This window comes from Balaenoptera physalus, assembly GCF_965194825.1.
Source record: "Balaenoptera physalus genome assembly, chromosome: 21".
NCBI classification, from domain to species: domain Eukaryota; kingdom Metazoa; phylum Chordata; class Mammalia; order Artiodactyla; family Balaenopteridae; genus Balaenoptera; species Balaenoptera physalus.
The window spans coordinates 22134734-22153661 of NC_138902.1; the positions used below are offsets into that span (position 1 = coordinate 22134734).

The 18928-nt window shown below is 35.1% G+C and overlaps 1 protein-coding gene across 1 annotated transcript in view; it reads right to left on the reverse strand.

Annotated features, from left to right (window-relative positions):
* TNKS (tankyrase) overlaps window positions 1-18928 on the reverse strand; it is a 175650-nt gene that overhangs the window by 113251 nt on the left and 43471 nt on the right. Inside the window, exon 3 of the mRNA XM_082444601.1 lies at window positions 14867-14962. Coding sequence (XP_082300727.1) covers window positions 14867-14962 — 96 coding nt within the window. The remainder of the gene's footprint in view (window positions 1-14866; window positions 14963-18928) is intronic.

The following is an 18928-nucleotide window of genomic DNA, read 5'->3' on the forward strand; positions in this document are numbered from 1 at the left end:
AAAACATAGTAAATACATGTTATGTTATCCTACATCATTAAAAGATACAAGGTCTTTCATTGAAAAATACTTAGGAAAACCCAGATAACCAAACAAATAAGGAATTAGTGAACAAGATTATACAGTAGAATGAAAAAAAAATCTACTATGTAATAAATACATTGTAAAGTGATCATATATACTTTCATCATTTCAATTGAAAAAGTACATTTCATTTCTTTTAGCCCACAGAGAAATGATTGGTCAAAATCAAAAGAAAGCTGCTCTCACATCCTACCAATAAAAACTTTTCATAAGCTGTCCTCCTTATGTTTAAACAACTTACAGTTTGTAAATGTGGGTTACTTGAAAGCTTAATTGATTTTCAGACCAATTAAAGATAGGTTTATTTTTAAAAATAGACTAGTGTTCCTGAATTTTAACCTTAAAGAATCTATAAAGTAGCATTCTGATTTGCTTTAAATAACAACTTTGAGAACATTTACACAATTATATCACACTACTGGACAATGCAAATCTATTGGCAAAGTGTGATGATAAAAGTCTAGCAATATTTTTCAACTCAGGTTCATAGGAAAAAAGTTAACAGAAGTGGGTAAGACAACCATTTGTTTTGACAGAAACTCTGTTGGAAGGCAGCCATTTTGTAAACCTGTCTTTCTGCAATCTCTGTAGCTTCTTAAGGACTTTTCTCACTTTATTCTCTACGAGTAGAATTTTCAGGACATAGCTACCTCATTTCCATCTCTTTAATTAGGTTTATAGAAAGTTTGCAATCATTCATTCCTTTCAATGTTCTTTAGCTCTGTGATCTGGGCACCAATTTTACAATGTATGTACATTCACTTCCTATTTTTTCTATTCCAAAAAATATGCCATTCTCCTTTCTGCTCTTATAGCTTCTAACACATTTAAAATAATTTTCTACTTCACATTTTCAAATATTTCTTAGGAAAGACTATCTTTACTTTCATTCTTTGGTCAAATCATGTTTAAAAAGAGCATCTCAACTTTTGTTAACCATTTTTCTCTGAAAAGCATCACATAAGGACCTAAAGAAAAAAAGTATTTCGAATAATGTTTGCCGTTTTCTTTTCTTTCAGAAACAAAATATATAAACTATCATTCAGTAACATTATTCTTTTGTTCTGAAAAAAAAAAAGTAATCATGTAAAATGTATGTGTGTGTCTGTATGAGCATGGCTAGTTTCTTCTCCAGGAGATTAGAAGATCTTTAGGTCCAAAACCCACAATAATTCAAAGTATTACCCACAACATTTAAGCATGATATTTGGCCCAAAGTGTACTTTAAATAATGGAGACAGTAAGTAACATTGACACTGAGAGCCATGATTAAGGTAAACATAGGGAAATATAAAAGGATCCAAGAACTTTCTAAGAAGTCCTAGTCCTTTAAGTGTCAAATGTTCTCTGGTTAAGAATTAAAATATCAAGAAGAGTATGTATAAAAATATACCCTTAAGAGAAAGAAATGAGTAAAATCACAAACTTCTGGTATGATGGTACTAAGCATAAAACATCTAAATATTGCTTCCATTCTTAATCGAATTTCTTTTCCTTCTACATTCTTGGCTAGCCTTTTCTTCTATAAACCATCATTAATATTACTATTTGGTATGTTTTTGTTTCTGTTTTACAAAGAGTATAGGCAAGCAGTTATTTTATTTTTCCTTATTAGGTTTTAAAAATGAAAGAAGACTTATTTTGCAAACAAGTTCACAAAATCGGTTGCTCTTCTGGAGAATAGGATACTCTCCCATGTCTGTCTGTTACTGCCACTGGCATTCTAATAACTTCTTAAAAACAAGAGTCATTTTTATGTCTTGTCATAAGCAATATATCATTCATTTTGCATTCATTTCAGTGTAATGGAGGGTAATAGAATAATAGAAAAACAACATATGGGAAGATTAGAACATCAATAGAGAAAAAAAGATTCTTCTTCACTCACTGGGGCCTATTTCCAAACACTGAAGCCAAATACATATAACTAGAATTATAAGGAGCCATGAATTTTTCCCCACAAAGAAAAAAACATGAGGGAAAGAACATAAACAAAAACTCATACACAGAATGTTACTCCGCCTCAGAAAGAAAAGACATACAAACGAGATGACGAGTTTTGATAATCCACAAATCAAAGGACAGCCTATTTGTAAAGCATTCCTTATCTAGTACTGATTTCCTGTCTAATTAATCTCCTAATAACTACTTCTTTTAAAAGAAATTCCCACATATAAAAAACAATACTCATTGTTATTTCTGATTATATTTCCCACTTTCATTCAGAAACACTTGAGCACATAATTCACTGTATTTCTCTCCATGCCCTGTCAGACTATCAATTCAGGTGACTTTCAATGTCCACATCAAAAGAAATCTAGCAATTCTAAAACTGTCAGAGGTTGATTATCAAACACATAATTTTAAGACACTCTAAGTTATTGACACTCTAAGTAAACCTGATCCTTTCCCTGAGAAAAGAAAATACTGTTCACCTACCTATCACAGTCAGAAGCGCAAGAAGGCTAATCTGATTAAAAAGCTTCCTAGGAAATAGTTAGTACCCACCTTGTGCCCACTAAGGTCATGTATCCTCAACCAACCAGAGTGAATATACTCTCACCCAAACAGGAACATTGTGGTCTTGGGGTGGGGGGTGGGGGAGAAAGACAAAAGGGTACGGATAATATTTGTTTCAAAACAATCTCAACAAATTTAATGCCCAAGAGTTTCCTTCAGAACAAGACAGAAAACAAGGAAAGTTAACAATTCTAACAATGCCCATAAGATGGTGTTCTGATCTAAAACAAGGAAACTTTATCCATAGAAAAGAAACAAGCATTTAATTTGACGCAGTAATAAACAGAAAAGGACACCAATGTAGCTAGAAGTAAAATGTAAAGAGGGGACTTCCCTGGTGGTCCAGTGGTTAAGAACCCACCTCCCAATGCAGGCGGCATGGGTTCGATCCCTAGTCAGGGAACTAAGATCCCACATGCCACGCAGTGCAGCCAAAAGATTAAAAAAAAAAAAAAAAGTAAAATGTAAAGAAAAAAAAAAAAGATTGAGCTTTCCCTAAACATTAGTAATTCAAAAAATGAGACTATATGAGGATGAAAAGTAGAAAAAAATAGTACAGGGTGACCATATAATTTATTAACCAAACTGCCACATTTTTTTTTGCCCAGAGTGATAATTTTTAAAGTCTTTTCATTTGAAATAATTTCAAACACAGAGAAAAACTGCAAAATAGGTACAGAGAATTCCTATATACTCTTTGCCCAGACTCACCAATTTTTAATATTTTGTCCATGTTCTTTATATCCTCTCTCTCTTTCCCCTCTATATCTCTATGTATGTATGTAGAAGCAATAAATGATTTTTCTAAACCATTTCAGAAGGTTGCAATACATCATGTCTCTTTGTCTTTTATTAATTCAGTGTTTATTTCCTAAAAACGTGGATATTTTCTTATGTAAGCACTGTACAGTAATTAAATTCAGGAAATTTAACATTAGTACAATACTTTTATCTAACAGAGTGTACATATTCCAATTTTGTTATTGTTCCAATAATATCCTTTATAGCATTTTCCCCCTCCAGTCCAGGATCATGTATTTTGCATTTAGTTGTCATGTCTCTTTAATCTCTTTTAATTTGAAATAATTCCTCAGCCTTTGGTCTTTCATGACATTGACATTTTTGAAAAATACAGGCCAATTATTTTGTAGAATGCACCTAAATTTGTGTTTGTCTAATGTCTCCCTGTGAGATTTAGTTATGCATCCCTGGCTAGAATACAGCATGAGAGATGTTGTGTCCTTCTCAGGTATTACATCTGACAGCATGCAAGGTTTATCTGACTCTCACTGATTATATTAATTTTGCTTCCCCAGTAAGGGTCTTATCAGATTTCTCCACTGTATAGTTACTGTTTTCCCCAAGTAATAATTTATCTATCAACAGCCACGCTCAGAACCATTGGAACTGACATTCCAATGCAGATATTCTTGATTCCAAAAATTCGTGTAACTGTGCTATATAGCCAGTGCTGCAGTCTTGCAGTATGGCCACGAACCTGCTGCTAGTGATAGCTTTTCCTCCATAAAGTGAAGAAAGGGTTAGGAAGAGCACAGTGCCTCCTAGGTCATCAACAACCATTCTAGTCCAAAGTTTTGAGAAACTGCTCCGTAAGCAAATGGGTATACACAGCTCATTCGTTTCTTCCTACCAGCTAGCACATGTTCCTCATTGATATCTGCTTAAACAGCATGTTGGAAGGTAGGAAAATGTAGGTGTAAGGCAAGTTCTGCTAGAAAACACCAGGCACAAAAGTGGGTATCTGTTCAAAGAAGGTTTTTGTTTTAGGTCAACCTATATTTTTTTGTACCATCACACCCTGCTCCAATTTCCTCAGCCTTATGAATGAGTAAGGTAAGGCAGGGACACTGACAAAGCTGGAGTACAGCAGGAAAAGATGGTATTCTGCAAAAATTCCATCAGTAAACTCTCCAATACTAAGTTAGTTACTTTAATTACAGAGCCTCTTTAATCCTAAATAATTACCAATTACTCCCTTTACTCCACTATTCAGGGACACCTCATTTTTTAAATAATAAAGCCTCATGATATGTGTTTCAATGACTTTTTAAAGTTTCAGAAAAATAACTCTCCTACGTTAGATAAACTAGGAAAATACTGGCTACTGGGCTATTCCAACCTTAGGGCTGAGCCAAAGAGTAAATGGAAATAATGAACAGCACAGAAAGAAGATCATGAAGGAGGGGACTATGGGCTTATCTACCAGTTACCAACTGATAAAGCAGCAAGCTGTTGATAATTTTTACTTTTAGTCACAATTATTTCAGCTGTAAACACTAAAATCATAATTTTGCTTTTTATTCACCTATAAAAAGCTAATGCATTAAACAATTAAGTTCTCTGCAGTACTATGTGAATAGTACTGAGAGTCCAATCATACCCCTCATAACTCACAGTTGCTTAAATATAGGTTTCTGATCAGCAGGTAGATTTAGAAAAATAAGCATGCCACCGAAATTCCTATTGTTCATGTAGTTACACTCAATGCTTAAATCCTCAGAGTATACATATGAGAAATGACTGATTGCAAATAGTAATAACTGATCAAAAATAGTTTCAAGACTTCTAGGAAAATGGAGTAGACGTACTTTTCTGTATTCTTCCCACCAAGTACACCTAAAAAAACCTGGACATCATATGTAAAAATATATATAAGAAGACTCTCAATGGTGGACAGAAGAAGGCAGACCAGTTAAGGACCTTGGTATGCAAGGAATGACTCATGGTGGTGAGTTCTCAAGTCCTTTTTGCCCCATATATACAGACTTAAGAGCTGAAGAAGCTGACAACTCAGAAAATGCCAATAGGTGCAGACAAACAAAAGTCTGTTCTCTCAAGCCAAAGGGCCAGGAAAGGGAAAGTCTGGCATGACAGAAAACCTTTAGACAATAACTGCCTCTTCCAGTCAAATACTACAAAAAACAAAAAACAAAAAAAACCCCAAAAACAAAAACAAAAAAACTGTGGCTCTACCCCTACTCACGAAGCAAAGGCCTGCGATGAGTCTAAATTTGCAAGCTCACTAGGAAACAAGACTTTATCTCTGCCAGGTAACAATTAGCCCCTCCTCACCACAGTGTTGGTGGAGACCACAGACTGCCACAAACTTTCACTACAGCCCAATGGTAATGAAGTCAACCCTCTTCTCCTCCTGTGATGTCAGTCAAGGTCATGTGGGGAAAAGATCAGCAAGGATAGAGAAGGACTCAATAACACCATCAACGAACAGAATGGAACAGACATTTATAGAACGCTCCATCCAACAACAGCCAAAACACATTCTTTTTACATGCCCATTTAACATATACCAACATAGACCACATTCTGGGCCATAAAACAAAAATTTTTTAATGAAAAGAACTGAAAACGTAACAAGTGTTGTCCAACCACAATCGAATCAAACTAGAAGGTATATCAAAAAGGTAATAGAAAAATCTCCAAACACTTAGATTGTAAACAACATACATCCACTAAATATTTAACCATGGGTTAAAGAGAAAGTATTTAACCATGGGTTAAAGAGAAAGTCTCGAGAATTAAAAAAGAATATATTGAACTGAATGAAAATAAAAATAGAACGTATCAAAATTTGTGGAATACAGCCAAAGTAGTACTTAGAGGGAAATTTATAGCACTAAATGCATACATCAGAAAAGAGGAAAAGTCTCAAATCAATTTTCTAAACTACCACCCCAAGAAAAAGAGTGAAATAAGCCCAAAGTAAGCAGAAGGAAATAATAAACATAAGAACAGAAATCAACATAACTGAAAAAAAAATCAATGAAACAATGACTTGGTTCTTTGAAAAGGGTCAATAAAACTGACAAACTTCTAGGAAACACTAGTAACACAGAAGAGAAAACACAAATTACCAATTATCAGGAATGCAACAGAGGCTATCACTACAAATTCTGCAGACATTAAAAGGTATCTAACAAAAGAAAACTACAAACAACTCTACACACAGAAATCTGACAGCTTAGATGAAATTCCCTGAAAGACGTAAGCTACCAAAACTCACACAAGGAAAAAATATATAACCTAATTAGCCCTGTACCTATTAGAGATATTGAATGAATAATAATCTTCCAAAAAAGAAAGTACCAGGCCCAGATGGTTTCACTGGTGAATTCTACCAAACATTTATAAAAGAAATAATTTCTTCTAGAAAACAATCTCATCTAGAAAATAAAAGCAGATGGAACACTTCCTAATTCATTCTATGAAGCCAGCATTATCCTAATACCAAAATAAAGACATGACAAGTAGGGAAAACTACAGAATCAGTATTTCTGGTGATGGAAATGTTTTGTATCTTTAGTGCATCAATGTCAATATTCTGGTTGTGATACCATACTACAGTTTTGCAAGATGTTACCACTAAGGGAAAATAATAAAGAGGGTACTGGGAACCTCCCTGTATTATTTCTTACAACTGCATGTGAACCTACAATTATGTCAAAATAAAAGTTTAATGAAAATTTCATTAACCCTTACAATACTAAAGCATTAATGAATTCTAATGTCGCACGTTCTACTTAAGAAAGCAAATGTTAACTAATTATTATAAGAAAATTTAAAAGAGCCATTTAAAACAGCAGTTTGGTTGTAGTTGAAGCTCTAATATAAACTGCAATGAAAATGCTATAAGGTTGCTACAGTTTACTAGGGAAAATGACAGTTGCTCTCAGAGTACACTAACAAGATATTATGCTTCACAAATATGTCATTTTTGATGAGTTAAATGATCATGCTGGTTTTAATGATCATTAAAGTAGGCCTGCTGGCTTTAATTACACAAAAGGTTGATGGGAAGAGGGTGAAATACTAGAATTCTGGGTTATCTAAACAGAAAATTTCTATTCTCTCCCATTCCATATATTTATGTCTAACTGTAACACATTTAAGGCATACACATTTAAATTATTTGAGCTGCCTCTTATTCATTATGAAATGAATAGTTCAAACATTTTGATTATTAAATCTTTCCTTATAGCTTCTGATAAATGGAATATTTATAAATGGAATATTTCTTGCCATATCAATAAACAAAGGATGTCGCAGTCATCAAGGATTGCAACCCTCCAACGTGAGCCGGTGAGCCCTGAGAAAACTCAGAGCTGAAAAGAATACCTGCCATCTAGCAGCCATCAGACTGCAGCCACTCCCTGCGGTGAGCCCTGAGAAAACTCAGTTTGTGAAAATACAGGATACTGGCCCCAGAAAGCTGAGGTGCATATCAAAGGAATGATTTCAGTGAGCCCAGACTCTTGCATCTTCCCATACATAGAAAAGCACTAAATTCCTTAACTTGAGATACCTGGTTTTCTTTAATTGAAGATAATCTTTTCACTACCTGTCCTTTTGTTGCAAAACTCCTATATATCCTGGCTCCTCCCCTCACTTCCTTGGAGCAGTTTCTCAGTCATCTGAGAGCTATCTCTCAGAGTTATCTGTTAGTCGTCTCCCGGGCTGTAGTCCTCATTTTGCCCCAAATAAAACTTAACTTGCAACTCTCACGCTGTGCTTTTTTTTTTTTTAAGTCAACACGACACTTCTAAATATTGTTTTCTTAATATTTCAAATGAATGTTATTCAAGCCTGCTGCCTAGAGAGCAAAGACTTAAGAATATCATTTATAAAGTTGGATAAATCAATTTATTATCCAAGTAAGTCATTTTCTTATAATAATACAATGATAAATCTTGCAGGTAATATTAATCAGGTAAATTTTCTTCTTTTTGAAAAGAACAATCTTTAAGCTAAGAAAGTAGAGAAACATTATATTAACGGATTGAATTTAAACCCTGAATTTATGGGTCAGTCCAATTTTTCAAACGTGTTTTATACCACATCCTTCTAAATGAATGAGTAGGTTAAAAAACCTGATTCTGCATATATAAGAATACTGAACTCTAAAGCCAAACTGCTTGAGTTCAAATCCCAAAAATTTCCCTTAAGGACTGTGAACTTGTAAAAGTAACCTAACTTCTGGTGTAAAAAAAGGTACAGTGATAATATCTATCTCCTAGTGTTATGAGGATTCAATGCCCTTAGAACAGGTCTTGGCTTACAGAAGCATTCAGGAGTTGTCAGCTGCTATTATTATTACTGTATTTTACATAAAGCTAACTTCTAAAACAAACTTTGGCTTGCTGCAAGTAACCTAAAAGACAATTCAATAAAAACTACTAAATGAACTGAATAGGTGCTAAAAAGAAGAAATGAACTAGCTTCAGGTTAACCTTTGACCTGTTTGTTCAAGGTGCAAATAACACTTTAAAATTTAAATCATGGTGACCTATGTCAGATACGGTCTTTTTAAAAAGGTACTACTTTTATATTCCTCTCCTAAGTCCTTTTCATATTCTTAAGGTTTCAAAAAAGTGTTGCAATCACTTTTAATAACAAAATCTTAATTTTCCTGCTCATGTCCAAAATTATAGACAGATCAAACCATTAATAAAATTTTCTTAACAATTAGTTAAGGGATTAACATTTTCAACACATCTTTAAAATGAGTATTCACACTGTTTTATTTCAATGACAATTTTTAACTTTCTTGCTCTAATGCTAAAGGGAATTTTTTTTAAAAATCAGGAATTCATGTTAACAATAATTTTCACCTAATAAAACTGAAGTAGATAAACATATAGCTTTTCTTTAAAAGTAAGGGATTTCCTTTCAAGGTCTGTTTTCTAGGAGGTACACTGTACTATCAGACTTCCTAATAACTGATAAAAATAATTCCTTAAGTTCAAATTAAGGACATGAGAAATCTGTCTTCAATCATGGAGGCTGATAGTAAAAATGTACTACACATGAAAGGCAATATGCTCTACTCTAGTACAGCTAATGTGCAAAACAGCCCATTAACAAAACAATAACAAAAAGAAGAGTAAAAATTAGGCCTTGGTTTGATATCTGGAAGTCTGATGTGACAGCTGCAGGAAGTTTGATCTTTCCAGAATTGGAATATTCTCAAGCAAAGGAACTAACCAAGAAATCTGTTGATAAAAGGCTCAACAGATACCTTACCCATCACACCAATTAAAAAAAAGAAAAACTTTAATGCACTGTGTTTTAAGAGGTGTACATGACTATAAGCAATTCAAAACAATTTTTAAGAAGTAGAAAATTTAATAAGACTATTACAATATGGCATGAGAGTGAAATATTAATAGTTATTGAGTACTTGTAGGACCTGGAAAATATGCTGCCCTCAGTGACCAGTAATCAGACCCTAGATGTCCTTATTTATTCAATTGTTTCATGGACTCGTCCAAGTCCTGGACACAATGAAGTGAGCAAGAGAGACAAAAGCCCGAATCCTTGTGAAGCTTTTATTCTATTGGAGCAAAAAAATAACAACAACAAACTAATGCAATTTCAGATATCCATAAAGATAATAAAGTAATAAATCCATAAGGAAAATGAAGTGAGCTAATGGGATTGAGAACAAGAAGGCTTCTGTGAGGAGTAAACATTTGAGTGGAGATTTGACTGATGACCCACGTGAAGTTCTGGGGCACCGTCCCAGTTTTAGTAAAGAGCATGTGTTGGTCCAGACACAGAAAGGGGCTTCACCTGCGTGAGGAGCAGCAAGCATACAGCTGTAGCTGAAGCAAAGAGCTCAGGGAGAACACAGTACGAGACAAGATCAGAGATATGCAAGGCAGGGGCCCGATCATGGTCGGCTAGGGTTGAAGTCTGGATTTTATTCAGGGGTAATGAGAATATATTAATGAATTTTCTAATCACAGCACTGATTTATGCTTTAGAAAGACCACTCCAGCTATAGTGGAGGCAGAGAGACCCATTATGAAGCTACCGCTGTCATGAAAGAAAGACGAAAGGCGTGTACTAGGGCTAGAGCAGTGAAGCTGGTAAGAAATGGTTGGATTGGGGATTTGAAAGTATGGTAGACCTGAATTACTGATAGGTTGCTTTCAAAACGTGAGAAAAAGAAAGGAATCCTAAATTTTGGCTTAAGCAAAACCTAGCAGTCAAACCTACCGAGGCAGGGTCCAGATCATTTAACTCTTCGCTCATCATGCTGAAGGCTTTCGTTTTATCTGAAAAGCAGTAGGAAGCAGTGAAGAAGAAGAACAACAACAAAAAGGAGATAGGGGGCTTCCCTGGTAGCGCAGTGGTTGAGAATCTGCCTGCCAATGCAGGGCACACGGGTTCGAGCCCTGGTCTGGGAAGATCCCACATGCCGCGGAGCAACTAGGCCCGTGAGCCACAATTACTGAGCATGCGCGTCTGGAGCCTGTGCTCCGCAACAAGAGAGGCCGCGATAGTGAGAGGCCCGCGCACCGCGATGAAGAGTGGCCCCCGCTTGCCGCAACTAGAGAAAGCCCTCGCACAGCAACAAAGACCCAACACAGCCATAAATAAATAAATAAAATAAAATAAATAAAAATTTAAAAAAAAAAAAAAAAAAAAAAAAAAAAAAGGAGATAGGATTCCAGATATATCTTGCTGATTTAACACACCAGGCTCCGCAAGCACACACCAGACCCCTCAACATTGCCTCTAGCCTGAGCCACAGCTGATTCCTTCTAGAAACGGAGCCAGCCCATCAATCACAGATTAGAATTTCCTCAGAAGTGCAATGAATCCAGACAAAAGTTTATTCTTGAGACACCTTGGTGCAAATATATTCCTCTCCCTTATTCCCCTATCCCTAAATCTACTAGGAAACTGCTGGGATGAATTACCTTGGCAACCTCGTGACCATCTAAACTCACTCACTTTACATCCCTGCCATCCTCGGTTCTACCAACGATAACTCTCCTTTGGCCATCTATCCTTTCCCAAACTCTCAGACTCAATCTGCTGTCACCTCTTCTTATGACCCAACTTCCCACTGTGCCCCACAGAATCCCCTTTACATGATTAACAAATACTCCTACATCCTTATACTCTTCAATGAACACTCCCTTTGTCAACCACCTTTAATTTACCTGTAGCTCTGGCAAAGTAATACCACATGCAGCGCAGCCCTTTAAAAAGGAAGCTCCTCGTTCACCAAATCCCCACATACTTCATTCAGGAACAGAGAGATACATGTGTGTGGATGCTAAGTCTGAATATGGTAAAGAAGCATAATTCCAATGGAAATGATAAAATAACTCTAAATTCACAAGGAGAATAAAGGATGACAACACTCTACTTAATGGTAAATACTAGAGGATTAGTTCAAAAAACTAAAATATATCCATAGAAGGATACCATGAAATTTATAAATTCATGTTGCAGAAGAATACTTAGCACCTTCTGGGAATATTCATATAACTAAATTAAAAAGAAAGATTATTAAGCAATATGTAATGTATAAGGCTGATTTGATTAAAGAGAAAGAAGAATGCAGGGTGTGTGTACTAAGAAAAAAAGGTTATAAATAAAATATACCAGAATGTTCTCTGTAGGTGGTAGAATAATGAGTAATTTTTTCTTTTTTGTACTTTTCCTATTTCCCCTAATTTCTTAATGAATGTATTTTTTATACCTAGAAAAAAGGTCAAAATAAGTAAATTTTTAAAAATCCATAATCATAACACACTGAAACTGCTCTTCAATGAAATTTACACAGGCTTGTTTAGGCTTTTCCTATCCTTGTTTCCTAAAAAACAAAAAATAAACAAACAAAACCACCTCCAAGTCCTTCAGTTGACTGCCCAGAACTTCAGTCATTAACCAAAAACAAACAAAAAACCTTCAAGATCTCTTCTAAGCATATCATTCACTTAATAATTCAACAAAGAGTTTAACGAGTCTTTCCAATTAATTATTCTCTTTAAAATACCTAAGTGCACTATTCAAAGCAGATGGCTATATGCTGGGGTCCCTTAGCTGTAAAACTAAGGGTATGTTGTTGTTTTATACAGCTCTGTAAAAACTCATGCATTCTTTATGCGGAAGAGGGTATTAGTCATTTACTTATTTTAAAATATTCGGTAAGAGAGATTTTCACTTTGTTAATTTCCTTTAAGGAATATACATATATCTATACACAATTTTGGCTAATGCACAAAAGCAGTAACATAAAAAATTTTGTAAGTCATCTTTGGCAATTAAATTCCCAAAGACGAAAAAAATTAAGAACAGAAACTTCACCCTCAAGGTTAAGTAATGGTACTATAACTACATCTGGCATAAAAATAATGACACATCATCTAGAATAATCTCTAATAACTCTAAATTAAGACTTTCCTTTCAAAAGATTCTCTTTTTACCACTGCTCAATCTTTTAAATTTAACTTTGGAAATAATACTTCCACCATAATTCCATCAGAAAGAACTGCTTAGAAGAGAACCTGCATGGGCAGAAAAACATTTTGGAATATATTTCACTGCATTATGTAACACGAGTGTGTAAATATCATTAGCTTATATTTTCCACTAGAATGCTTTTCTTTTAAATCATATCTGAAAAATTGTATGTCATTTCCAAAAGAGCATATTCTTGAAAAAAACAATTAATGAGCTCAGTATTATGACCAAGAAGAATTTAATATCTTCCTATCTAAGCCAAATACAGTGCTAGATGCTTTTCCAGGGAAGTTTAACAGACATAGTATCTGTCCTCCAGGAAGCTTTGGTCTCTATGAGTTATTCTGCCAAATTTCTTTCCCAAACTAACAACAGCCAGTATAACCTCCCCTGAAATTCACTTCCACTTAGAAGATAGCTTCTTGTTGTTAATAACTTATATTCAAACTGTCTTTAAAAAAAGTGAAAGTGGATCTAAAGCAGTGCTGCATTAAATGAACAAATGGACAAATCTAACAAACAGACAAGGCAGGACTGAAGAGAAGGAAAGGTCAGATGGAGGACACAGATACAGAGACAGTCTTGGTCAGCATTTATAATATCCCTCTAGTACTGAATTTTCTCCTTTGGTCAGAGACCACTCCAAGGCTGCAATCGTTGCCCGGGGCTTTGCTAAAGGAAGAGACTGAAAGGCTGCAGAACCTAAACAGCAGCCCTGAGGCTACAGACTTTAATTTCATTATTTAAAACTTTATAATTATATTTAAATTTCTTCTTATCTACACTGGTTTAAAATAGCTTTATTCCTCTAGTGTATGTTATCTTGATTCAGCAACTGAATCACCTAAGCTCTTATTAATTTAGATAAATCAGATTACTCTGATTTAGCAGAGATTATGTTAATTTTAACACTGAGGGAAGTTGTCTTTCCATGCAGAGTAATTAAGCAAAATTCCACATATTTTCAAAGCTTTCTGTATATAGATATTTTCTATTCACCTCAGAATCTTTGTTAAAAATGGACTCAATTTAGAAGTGAATAAAAGATTTATTTTCTTCAAACCTGACAAATTTAAAAGGAAGCTAAAAGTCATTTACTTTCATACAACCTAAAACAATACTGTGAGCACTGCAGTGACAGAGGCTCCAAATTACAAAAGTCAGTTAAGTAAAAGAAGGCAAAGGCAGCAGAACTCAGATGCTGAGAATAAAAACAAAAATAGATCCAATGCAGCACTCTGCGAATGAAGATCAGTGAAAACGGTTGCTCAATAGCACATCACTTATAGCATTATTTCCTATGTTGTTATTGAGAGAGCCTTTCTATTCCAGCATTTCCTCTTTGTTGGTTCCTGACACTTGCCTTAATAAAACCAATACTTAAGCCAAAATTTTTCACTCTGAAGAAAGAAGGTAATCAATCCATTGCCTCAGTTAAAAAGTACTTTGCTATCATGGTAAAAGGGAGAAGATAATGATAAAAATATAAACAGAGTGGCAAGGGAGGAGCGGCATCATATTTTATTTAACCATTGATCTAAGCAATAAGGCAGCAGGTTGTCTTTCCTATCAAAACTACTTTTATAAAGTAATACAAATGCCCTTGCTTGCTCAATAGTGAAGGTCTTCAAAAGAATCAACTGAGAAGATGAGGTACAGGAAATTACAATCCAAACCATAAAAAAAAAAGTCTAAAGCAGGAGTAATTATGTTATCATTTAATGCTGTGATTCTCAGAAATTCTAAGTATAATAAGCAATCCTATTGCTTATGCTTATGCCAGTATAGCGATTAACGAAAACAGTTAATATAACAAATCAATAATAGAGATAATGGCATATATATTTGTTGAGTTTTTATCAGTAGAAAAAAAATAGAATTCAGACCATAAAGATTTTATAAAAGCAAGCTAATAGATCCAATAGCTAGTAGATAAAATAATCGGGCAGCTCTGTTTTCTTACCTGTAAGGACAGCTTTTGCTGAAGGATCTGCCAGGTCCAGGGCTGATTTCCCATCAGTGTTCCGAATGTTTGGATCAGCTCCGTGCTGCAGCAGCACTGTGCAGGGAAAGCAGAAACAGTATCTTACCTCAGGGATACAAAGATTATTTACTGGTAAGTGCCGCCTCGGCATGGTGTAGGCATAAACATACATTGCACAATTTTTTCTCTTTCAAGAAAAAAAAAAGAAAGAAAGAAAAAGAAAAAAAAAGCACTGCAGCAAAGGATCCTCTCTAGAGTAAAGCGAAGTTGGCAACTTGTGGTACAGTATTATCACATGACTTAACATCATAAACAGGAAACTAGAAAAATCCTGCAACAGACAGTTTGGGTTCGCCTCCTTCAGGCAGAAGGATGGGGAGCTGCGTGCTCGCTGCCTCGCACTGTGAAATCCTCTCGCTATGAGCCTGCCCTGTCTTTACTACCACTGTGGCTGCTTTTGCTGCTGCTGCTTCACTGCTGAATTTCCCACCGCTTCCTCGTCTTGGAACAGCTGTAACACTGTGCAAGCCTTTTAGTGATCACCGCTTACATGTATGGAAACTCACCAGAACATACTGGCTTGCTTCCAAGAAGTTTACCAGACACAGTAACGCATGCAACTTTGGTTCCCTGTAGCCGAGCTGCAGAAAGGAACTGCCTTCCACAATAATTCTGGCCATCAAAAATTTTTAGAATCAGAAATTCAATCACTATGCTATATGCTGAGGAATGAATGTTACACATGCTATATTGGGTAAAAAGTCGCTACAGAGAATTTTGAGATGTGTAGGCTTCCAAAAGAGAGAATCACTGTTTAAGTAAAATCCAGATATAATTTATTAATCTAAAACATTTCTCAACTACATCTGGTATGTGTGTGTACAGGGGCGGGGTGGGGATGGTGGAGGGGGAGGGCGGGTGTTGCTATAACACTACCCAACCAATGGTTAAACTAATAAATATATTAAAAACTAGTCTAATAAGCAAAGTTCAATTACAAGTTATTCTAACAGTTCAAATCTAACACAAGATTTTGTGTACTCCTGGAGAGAACAGAAGTTACCATTTACCAATATTCTATAGCATAAATTTAAAACAAAGCAGAAATATTAAATGCAAATAAATGGTTAAAGACATGTTATATAATGACTGTTGATGTGTCCCAGATTTTCATTCATTAACAGTCCCATGCTAAAGTACATACATTCTTTCGGAATATCTGGAAGGCAAGCCTCATATATTACTAAGTATAGAGCTTTATAAAGCTCTTCTTCTCCCTTTAATACATAAGCCATCTAGTCGATGGCTTTATTATAAGGCACAAAGGAATAGCCTTATCTAGAATTGGGACGCAGCTGCTGGGACAGCGTGCATCAGCATCTCTTGCACTACATCTTGGATACTTTCAGACTTGGGATAACAAAAACTAGCCATGGCTTGAAAAGATGCAGTGAGATTTTGCTAAGACTTTCACTCTTGACTGTAAGCAATGAACATAATTCTTTTCCAGATGTTTATAAAGTGACAAAAGTAGCACAAAATAGCAAGTACCATAATGTGAAACTGTAGTTATTCTTTCATCATAATGAATAAACTTTCACAGCAATATATATTTTTTTATTCCAGGAAGAAATCCCAACATGCAGATTTGGCTTGTAAAGGGTCTTCATCATGAAGCAAGCTCATGTATCAAATGTAAAGACGACAGCTATCGCTATATCTTTATTTAGTTGCTGAGTGATCACATGCAAAAAGTAGGAAGACAAAGAAATAACAGCTACCATGAAAAGCTGAGTTTTTTTATCGCATACTTCGAGAACTTCAGAACCTGCTTTAAACAAGTATAAGAACGTAGTTTAACATCCTTGATGATAATATGGTGGGAGCTTTTACTTTGCAGCTTAATGCGTGGTAGAGGCAAAACATAGAAAGCCTTATCGTTCCTCCAAAAGTCACCTAAAGTCTCAGCCTTACCTATTATATCTTTGCTATTTTGCAACAGAAATCTGCCATTACAGTTTAGCTGCAGTTTTGCTTTGTTTTAGTAGACTTTGAAAGGAGTAATCTTTTCACTAGAAATATCCGTTTTCTAAACATTTTTGAGTCATATGCATCTCATTCATTGGACCTGAACACACAGAAACATCACTGAAGAGTTACATAGCAACAGGGAAGAAGAAGCTGAATTTTTCAAACCAGATGCTGGTAACAAAATCCACATTAGAAAATAATCGAACCATTTTAATTCACCAGATATGGGTAAAAACCCCACAAAACTCAGTAGAGTTAAGAGTTTTAGGAGCAATAAAGGTATCCATAACTAGACCACAAGGGATCTAAACTTACCTAACTTTTTATAAAAGGGCAGCACTGGGGAGATTAAATGGGAACAAAAAATGGCATCAAAAGTACTAAGCACAGAGCCTGATAATACATATCAACTAATACTAATATTTAAAGCACATTTTAAAATATATTTGTACTCTCAACTCTACCACTAACTACTAATTCATTGCTTTGTCCTACAGCCAAACCTTCAGATCTTAACTTTTTCCGTAAAGGGCCAGAGAGAAAATATATTAGGCTTTGTAGACCATATGGTCTCTGTCTCAGCTATTCAGCCTTGCCTCAACCCCATCATTACAGAGGAAAAGCAGCCACAGACAATACTTAAAGGCATGTGTGTGCCTCTGTTTCAATAAAACTTTATTAAAATTTGAATTCTGTATAATTCTCATATATAAGAAAATATTATTATTATTGTGTATTTTTAAAAATCATTTAAAATGTAAAAACAATTCTTAGCTTACAGGACATACAAAAAACAAGGGGTGAACTGGATTTGGCCCATGGTCATAGTCTGCCAACCTCGACCTTGGGCAATTATAGATAAAGTGTGGGCAGTGATAGACAAAGTGTGGTCCATGGACTGTTCCTAGTCCTAGAACTCTCTGTAATCCATTGACATTGAGATAACCACAGAAATTAAGAGGAAGCATTTAAAACTGTGTGTGTCATTTTAAAATTACTTTTTCCAGTACCTCATCTTTATTGTAGTTTACAGAGTTATTGGCCTGCCATGCATTGGGGAAGGAAAAAAACTGGTCCCTGACCACAGACAAGGTTGAGAAGCACTAAGCCAGTTCCCAGGTCTATAAAGTGAAGGATCTGGACTAGATAAATGATTTCTATGTATCTAGAATAGGCCTCAAATCCCTGATAATGCTTTTAGAGTTACAGTCTAAGCATTAAGATCTAAAATCTTAAAAAAGAAAAAAAGATTTGCCTCAAGCAGACCCTTTTCCTTCCCTACCCTTTTAATCAAAATGGAAAAAAAAAAAAAAAGATTTATTTACCCTAACACTTGATTTAACAAAAACAAAACTAATAGTTGAGACCATGATCAAAGTTGTAGGGTACATACTAAAAAGTACCAAACTACTTCTTGAGCAATTCCTCAAGTCAAATTTGTTTCACACTATTCCCTATGAAGATCTGTGTGATCTTCTGTGTGATTTTCTAAAACCAGAAGAACAGCACATACATAGGGCAAAGATAACAACCATGGCTTTCAAGAATGTCAGTCTGTACTTGAAGTGGCGACATGTAGGACTCTCAATGCTGGATGCTTCAAAAGTTGCTTTCAAAGTTCTGTGCTACCAAAAGGAATAATAAAATATGACTACGGATACACAATACAATTAGAAATTCATCTTGTAACAGATTCTTCTTCAAAAGTAGCACAAATGTCTGAAGCAAAGTTCCCAGAATATACAATCAATATACAAACTAAGGTTTGAAAGAAAAACAAGGAAACTAAAATCTGAGTAACATTCAGTAAGTAAATTCAAGACTACCGTGGACGGACATTCAAAATCTCCTTGTATTATCTTTAACCAATTAGGGCATTATCAAACCTCAAATCCCAAATGACTAGGCTGTATATCTCAAATCCATTTATCTCCTTTGGAAGTTATAAGGGTGGAGAAAATATAGCAGCTAGCATAATAACAGAGAGTTAAACCCAAGGTAAGATCAGAA